We start from the raw sequence: 8,668 nt of genomic DNA on the forward strand, positions 1-8,668 counted from the left end.
GGATGATAGAGCAGAGTATATATGATAGTACAGGATGATAGAGCAGAGTATATATGATAGAGCAGAGTATATATGATAGAGCAGAGTATATATGATAGAGCAGAGTATATATGATAGTACAGGATGATAGAGCAGAGTATATATGATAGTACAGGATGATAGAGCAGAGTATATATGATAGAGCAGAGTATATATGATAGAGCAGAGTATATATGATAGTACAGGATGATAGAGCAGAGTATATATGATAGTACAGGATGATAGAGCAGAGTATACATGATAGTACAGGATGATAGAGCAGAGTATATATGATAGAGCAGAGTATATATGATAGTACAGGATGATAGAGCAGAGTATATATGATAGTACAGGATGATAGAGCAGAGTATATATGATAGTACAGGATGATAGAGCAGAGTATATATGATAGAGCAGAGTATATCTGATAGTACAGGATGATAGAGCAGAGTATATATGATAGAGCAGAGTATATCTGATAGTACAGGATGATAGAGCAGAGTATATATGATAATACAGGATGATAGAGCAGAGTATATATGATAGAGCAGAGTATATATGATAGTCCAGACGTCCTGTGTGCTCACCCTGTGCCGCAGGCGACATCCAGCACCATCCGGCAGCCATGTTTATGTAACAGGGACAGGATCCAGGTACGATATTCATCTGTGCGGCTCCTCTTGTCTCCAATGTAGTAATGCCAGACCCGGGCCGCTCGCCCATCAGCATACTGATCCGGGAGACCCTCCGCCGCCACTCCTAGTGACCGTGTCCGGAACACGCTGTCCACCATGGTAATCCCGTCCGCAGCGCGTTATTCCTGAGGGACGATAGAGTCAGAGCTGTCACTGTTACACAGCAGGTGCCTGGATGTCTCTGTCCTGTATCTGCAATGTATATACACTCGCTGCCAGAGCCAATCCCTGCACAGACATGTCCGACACCCTCATTCATATCAAACACACAGCTGAACAACTTCCCAGAATGTACAGTGTCACGCCTTCCCCACAGCCAATCACAAGTGTCAGTCACAGGGGCAGACACAGGGAACCCCCCCGACCTGTCACCTCCCGCCCTCACAAGCTTCTGTTTGCTTTAGGCATGAGGAAATGTTTGTGGTCCTGCCAGCGATTTCTTCATTGGAGAAAAGAGAAGTTTGTCTGCCCACAGGGGGCGCTCTGATAACCGGTCTGCCTGCTCTGGAAATCGCAATCCCTGTACAATGTTGCACCATCCACAGTGACCTTCTCCCAGAAGGAAGAGCGCTGCTCTCTAGTGCCACCTATTGGCTGCAGCTGTTCCTGCAAGGTGGGATGACCAGCCAAGCCAGAATCTGCTCCATATACACCGGTGATACTCACAAAATTTCAATATCGTGTAAAAGTTCATTTCTTTCAGTAATGCTACTTAAAAGGTGAAACTAATACATGAGACTCATTACATGCAAAGCGAGAGAGTTCAAGCTGTGATTTGTGATAATTGTGAGGATTATGGTTTACAGCTCATGAAAACTCCAAATCCACAATCTCAGAAAATTCAAATATTACATGCAATCCAGAAAACAAGGATTGGACATAGAACAATATGGGATATCTGAAAAGTATAAGCATGCATATGTACTCCGCACTTGGTTAGGGCCCCATTTGCAGCAATTACTACCTGACTGCGGCACTGCTGAGGTGTGATGGGAGACCAGGATGCTTTAATAGCGGCCTTCAGCTCTTCTGCATTGTTCGGTCTCATGTCTCATATTCCTCTTGGCAGTGCCCTATAAATTCTCTATGGGGTTCAAGTCAGGCCAGTTTGCCAACCAATTAAGCACAATGAGGGGCATTTACTAATCTTTTACTATGTCGTCTGGTTTTTACCCTGTTTTTTTCTACTTCATTTTTGACTATGTGCGACAAATTTACTAAATTGTTGCACGGTGTTAATGAATTTGGCACAAATAGGCAAAAGTGGGAAATTTACTTCATGTAGTAGAAAGAATAGTCTGTTCCTTTTTCCTGCTGTCTGAATAGGTTTGGCTGCTGGTTTCCTTCTGGATCTTTTGTTTTTGTTTTGTTTTTTTAGCTTTTTCGCCACATCTAAATAATTCAATAACTAAATTGTAGTCATGGCTCAGAATAGTGGTAAACGGCGTTTAGTGTGTGTGTGTGTATTACATAGTTACATAGTTACATAGTTAGTACGGTCGAAAAAAGACATATGTCCATCAAGTTCAACCAGGGAATTAAGGGGTAGGGGTGTGGCGCGATATTGGGGAAGGGATGAGATTTTACATTTCTTCATAAGCATTAATGTTATTTTGTTCCAGGAATGTATCTAATCCTGTTTTAAAGCTGTTAATTGTTCCTGCTGTGACCAGTTCCTGAGGTAGACTGTTCCATAAATTCACAGTCCTCATGGTAAAGAAGGCGTGTCGCCCCTTGAGACTAAACCTTTTCTTCTCCAGACGGAGGGAGTGCCCCCTCGTCCTTTGGGGGGGTTTAACCTGGAACAGTTTTTCTCCATATTTTTTGTATGGGCCATTTATATACTTATATACGTTTATCATATCCCCCCTTATACGTCTCTTCTCAAGACTAAACAATTGTAACTCCTTTAATCGCTCCTCATAGCTAAGATGTTCCATGCCCCATATTAGAATCAAAAGCGAATGACCAGGGAGTCAGGAGTTTGTTTGGCGCAGAGAGGAACTGTCACGATTCGGCTGGCAGGAGGTGGATCCTCTGTGCCAGAGAGGGATTGGCGTGGACCGTGCTAGTGGATCGGTTCTAAGTTACTACTGGTATTCACCAGAGCCCTCCGCAAAGCGGGATGGTCTTGCTGCGGCGGTAGTGACCAGGTCGTATCCACTAGCAACGGCTCAACCTCTCTGACTGCTGAAGACAGGCGCGGTACAAGGGAGTAGACAAGAGCAAGGTCGGACGTAGCAGAAGGTCGGGGCAGGCAGCAAGGATCGTAGTCAGGGGCAACGGCAAGAGGTCTGGAACACAGGCTAGGAACACACAAGGAAACGCTTTCACTGGCACAATGGCAACAAGATCCGGCGAGGGAGTGCAGGGGAAGTGAGGTATACATAGGGAGTGCACAGGTGAAGACACTAATTAGACCAACTGCGCCAATCAGTGGCGCAGTGGCCCTATAAATCGCAGAGACCCGGCGCGTGCGCGCCCTAGGGAGCTGGGCCGCGCGCGCCGGGACAGGACCGACGGAGAGCGAGTCAGGTACGGGAGCCGGGGTGCGCATCGCGAGTGGGCGCCACCCGCATCGCGAATCGCATCCCGGCTGGGAGCGGTATCGCAGCGCACCCGGTCAGTAGATCTGACCGGGGCGCTGCAGTAGCGAGGGTGTTGCGAGCGCTCCGGGGAGGAGCGGGGACCCGGAGCGCTCGGCGTAACAGGAACCATCAGACAGCCAAGTAAAATCAATGGATTTATTAGATGCAACGCGTTTCGCTGCGCATGCGCAGCTTCATCAGGCATGACAAGGGAAGGCTGGTAACAGATATATATACCTCCAGGAATTAACCATTAGAGTGCTTTTTGAAAGAGTTGTTACATAGAATTACATATCCATATGACAATGTATGAAAAAAATATATAGATAGATATAAATAAATATAAATAGATAAACAGAAATCACAAAAATAGTAATAAAACAGCAATATGAAAGCACAATGCAATCCTGTAAACATATATATATAGATATATATATATAATATAATATAATTATCGCATGTGGTGTGAATATAACACCACAAGCGACTCAAGAAGTCACACCGCTTAGTCACCGGTGCGGCATTCAACAACACAAGTTGGATATTATTTCAAAAAATGTATATGATATAAAGAGTTATGTATATTAATTCAAGGGATAGAAAAATTATTTAATTGTATATCGCTGCCTTATTAAAATAAAATAAAGAATAAATAGATGACAGTGCGGTAAACCAAATCGCAACTGACCAGAAGGAAATGTATGAACACTACTTAGAAAATAAGATGAACTCGAATAACTAGTGCGGTATTGAATACAGCAACCGGCGAAAACGCAGGGTGTGAATATTCGTACAAAAATCCAAATTAACAAACAATAGATAAATAAAAAATACAAAAGTATTTATATGTAGAAAAGAAAGGAAAATAAACAGAACTTAGATAATAAAACATAAGAAATAATAAATACACCGTGGGGCGCTCCAGGGTGAACAGCACAGAAGGAACGAAAAGAAATCAAGGTATAATATTTTCGAAATTAATCCATTTTTTTTCATACATTGTCATATGGATATGTAATTCTATGTAACAACTCTTTCAAAAAGCACTCTAATGGTTAATTCCTGGAGGTATATATATCTGTTACCAGCCTTCCCTTGTCATGCCTGATGAAGCTGCGCATGCGCAGCGAAACGCGTTGCATCTAATAAATCCATTGATTTTACTTGGCTGCCTGATGGTTCCTCTCTGCGCCAGACAAACTCCTGACTCCCTGGTCATTCGCTTTTGATTCTACTCTTACCCAGGAGGGCTGCAGTGGACCTTCTTCCATATCTCTTCTGCTCTTAACCTTGTTGTGTGTGGGCGCACAACCAACTTCGGTAAGCGGCTTGGGAATCACCGTCCCCTACCCCCACCTGCAAGATCTACTGATCCCGCACATGAGGCGCCTTCCTTTCTTTCTCTAGATGCCCCATATTAGTTTAGTCGCGCGTCTCTGCACCCTTTCCAGCTCCGCAGTGTCCCTTTTATGGACAGGTGCCCAAAACTGAACAGCATATTCCAGGTGAGGCCGTACCAATGCTTTATAAAGGGGGAGTATTATACACTATAGACTGTACCAATGCTTTATAAAGGGGGAGTATTATACACTATAGACTGTACCAATGCTTTATAAAGGGGGAGTATTATGTCCCTGTCCCTGGAGTCCAGGCCTCTTTTGATACATGACAATATCCTGCCGGCCTTGGAAGCAGCAGCCTGACATTGTGCTATTCTGTAGTCTGTGATCTACAAGTCCCCCAGATCCTTCTCTACCAGTGACTCTGTCAGTTTAATCCCCCCTAAGACATACGACGCTGCAGGTTATTAGTATACACAGCCCCCCTCTATATACACAGCCCCCCTCTATATACACAGCCCCCCTAAGACATACGATGCTGCAGGTTATTAGTGTCCAGATGCAGAACTTTACATTTATCCACATTGAACCTCATTTGCCAAGTGGAGGCCCAGACACTTAGTCTATCCAAGTCATCTTGTAACCTATACACATCCTCTATATATACACAGCCCCCCCTCTATATACACAGCCCCCCCTCTATATACACAGCCCCCCCTCTATATACACAGCCCCCCTCTATATACACAGACCTCCTCTATATACACAGCCCCCCCTCTATATACACAGCCCTTCCTCTATATACACAGCCCCCCTCTATATACACAGCCCCCCTCTATATATACACAGCCCCCCTCTATATACACAGCCCCCCTCTATATACACAGCCCCCCTCTATATACACAGCCCCCCCTCTATATACACAGCCCCCCCTCTATATACACAGCCCCCCCTCTATATACACAGCCCCCCTCTATATACACAGCCCCCCTCTATATACACAGCCCCCCTCTATATACACAGCCCCCCCTCTATATACACAGCCCTTCCTCTATATACACAGCCCCCCTCTATATACACAGCCCCCCTCTATATATACACAGCCCCCCTCTATATACACAGCCCCCCTCTATATACACAGCCCCCCTCTATATACACAGCCCCCCCTCTATATACACAGCCCCCCCTCTATATACACAGCCCCCCCTCTATATACACAGCCCCCCTCTATATACACAGCCCCCCTCTATATACAGAGCTGTTATTACCATCCTCTATATCATTGATAAATAAATTAAACAGCAGCGGGCCCAGTACAGAACCTTGGGGTCACCACTAATAACCGGGGACCAATCAGAGTACGAATCATTGACCCCCACTCTCTGGGTACGATCCATGATCAGTGTTCAATCCAGTTACAACTAAAGATTCCAAACCCAAAGACCTTAACTTACCTGTCAGACGTCTATGAGGGACAGTATCAAATGCTTTAGGGAAATCCAGAAACACTATATCCACAGCCATTCCTCTGTATACAGAGCCCCCCTCTATATACACAGCCCCCCTCTATATACACAGCCCCCTCTATATACACAGCCCCCCTCTATATACACAGACCCCCTCTATATATACAGCCCCCCTCTATATACACAGCTGCTGCGGGGATCCGATCATTCATGACGCTGCACGGAGGTCCCCTCTCCTTCCTCCGTGCGGCTCCCGGCGTCTCCTGCTCTGGTCTGTGATCGAGCAGACCAGAGCAGGAGATGACCGATAACACTGATCTGTTCTATGTCCTATACATAGAACAGATCAGTATTAGCAATCATGGTATTGCTATGAATAGTCCCCTATGGGGACTATTCAAGTGTAAAAAAAAATGTAAAAGTAAAAGTAAAAAAAAAGTGAAAAATCCCCTCCCCCAATAAAAAAGTAAAACGTCAGTTTTTTCCTATTTTACCCCCAAAAAGCGTAAAATACATTTTTTGCAGACATATTTGGTATCGCCAAAAATAAAATGTTAATGATCCGTACGTTGAACGGCGTGAACGAAAAAAAAAAAAAAAGTCCAAAATTCCTACTTTTTTAATACATTTTATTTAAAAAAAAATTATAAAAAATGTATTAAAAGTTTTTTATATGCAAATGTGGTATCAAAAAAAATTACAGATCATGGCGCAAAAAATGAGCCCCCATACCGCCGCTTATACGGAAAAATAAAAAAGTTAGAGGTCATCAAAATAAAGGGATTATAAACGTACTAATTTGGTTAAAAAGTTTGTGATTTTTTTTAAGCGCAACAATAATATAAAAGTATGTAATAATGGGTATTATTTTAATCGTATTGACCCTCAGAATAAATAACACACGTCAATTTTACCATAAATTGTACGGCGTGAAAACGAAACCTTCCAAAATTAGCAAAATTGCGTTTTTCGTTTTAATTTCCCCACAAAAATAGTGTTTTTTGGTTGCGCCATACATTTTACGATATAATGAGTGATGTCATTACAAAGGACAACTGGTTGCGCAAAAAACAAGCCCTCATACTAGTCTGTGGATGAAAATATAAAAGAGTTATGATTTTTAGAAGGTGAGGAGGAAAAAATGAAAACGTAAAAATTAAATTGTCTGAGTCCTTAAGGCCAAAATGGGAGTCCTTAAGGGGTTAAAAAAAATTTATTACGAAAAACACTCCCCCACAAGCCCTCGTTAACTATTTTATTAAAATCAAACAAAGAAAAATGCTGGTCATCGAAGTAGTCCACCGAATCCGAAGGAGTCCACAGGATACACGGATCTGAAATGAGAAGGAAAAAAAAATGGGTTAGTACATTTATTATCACCTGCTCACGCCCCACACGACTACAACTGCCAGCATGCCCTTACAGTAAGGGCATGCTGGGAGTTGTAGTTGTGTGGTGCAGGAGATGTGTGGGCAAGTGACAAGCTTGTCCCCTGCCCCCAGCTGCAGGACTACAACTCCCAGCATGCCCTTACAGTAAGGTGGGGTGGAGGCCGGGCACAGTGTTTCCCAACCTGGGAGTTGTAGTTTTGCAACATCTGGAGGCACCCTGGTTGGGAAACACTGTTTTAGGCCAGTGTTCCCCAACCAGGGTGCCTCCAGATGTTGCAAAATTACAACTCCCAGCATGCCTGGACAGCCAAAGGCTGTCCAGGCATGCTGGGAGTTGTAGTCTTGCAACATCTGGAGGCACCCTGGTTGGGAAACAGTTTTAGGGCTTGGGCAACTTACCGGCTTCCGTAGGATCCAGCGCTGCACGACACTGCCGCGCGACAGTGCCGCCCGACGATCTCCGTCACCGATCGTCGCTGGAGCCTCGGAAGGGTAAGTGAACGTCTTCGCCGGTCCCCTTCAGCTGTTTAGTTTTGCAACAGATGGAGGACTACAGTTTACAGACCACAAACCAGTGGTCTGCAAACGGTGGCCCTCCAGCTGTTGCAAAACTACTACACCCAGCATGCCCTGACAGCCAAAGCTTTTGGCTCTCAGGGCAGGAGCCCGGGCTGACATTACAGTGCAGCCGCCCGGGCTCCTCATACTGCCTCCCCGCTACCCTCACTTGTGGGGACACTGATATACATCCCCCCCTTGTCTCCGCCCGCGCCGCTCAGCTCCCACTGCTACAAGACTACAACTCCCAGCGTGTCCTCACTGTAAGGGCATGCTGGGACTTGTAGTCTTGCAACAGCAGACAGATGGGAGTTGTGTGGCACTGGCAGGTGAGAGGGGGGGGGGGATGTAAATCACTGCAGTGTCCCGGTAGCGCAGTGAGGGTAGCGGGGACAAAGTATGTCAGAGCCCGGGCGGCAGCAGCTTTTCCTGCTCCATGTTGAAGATGGAGTAATTTAGTAAATTTTTACGGCCGTTGCAACTGCGACTGTCTCAGTTAATAAATTCCTGACCACTGCAAGTCAAAAATGAAAACTTGTGTAAATCAAGCAGGAACATTTTTTTTTACTTTCTAGCTCTTGCTAGATAAAATCGCACGAAAAATAGGGTAGG

General features: G+C 44.8%; 1 protein-coding gene across 2 annotated transcripts in view; it reads right to left on the minus strand.

The window, feature by feature from the left end:
- The window catches only part of GNMT (glycine N-methyltransferase), a 52,074-nt gene extending 45,963 nt beyond the window's left edge, over nt 1-6,111 (minus strand). Inside the window, exons 1-2 of one of the 2 annotated variants that reach the window (XM_056554498.1) lie at nt 6,096-6,111; nt 606-838 (exon numbers count right to left, since the gene is read on the minus strand). In XM_056554498.1, coding sequence (XP_056410473.1) covers nt 606-811 — 206 coding nt within the window. In that variant the 5' untranslated portion in view covers nt 812-838; nt 6,096-6,111. Of the gene's footprint in view, nt 1-605; nt 839-1,098; nt 1,240-6,095 lie in introns of those variants that run through there. The other variant, XM_056554497.1, reaches the window with a different exon arrangement.
- Nucleotides 6,112-8,668: the final 2,557 nt, after the last annotated feature.

The sequence above is a fragment of the Hyla sarda genome, unplaced genomic scaffold (assembly GCF_029499605.1).
Source record: "Hyla sarda isolate aHylSar1 unplaced genomic scaffold, aHylSar1.hap1 scaffold_753, whole genome shotgun sequence".
NCBI classification, from domain to species: Eukaryota; Metazoa; Chordata; class Amphibia; order Anura; family Hylidae; genus Hyla; species Hyla sarda.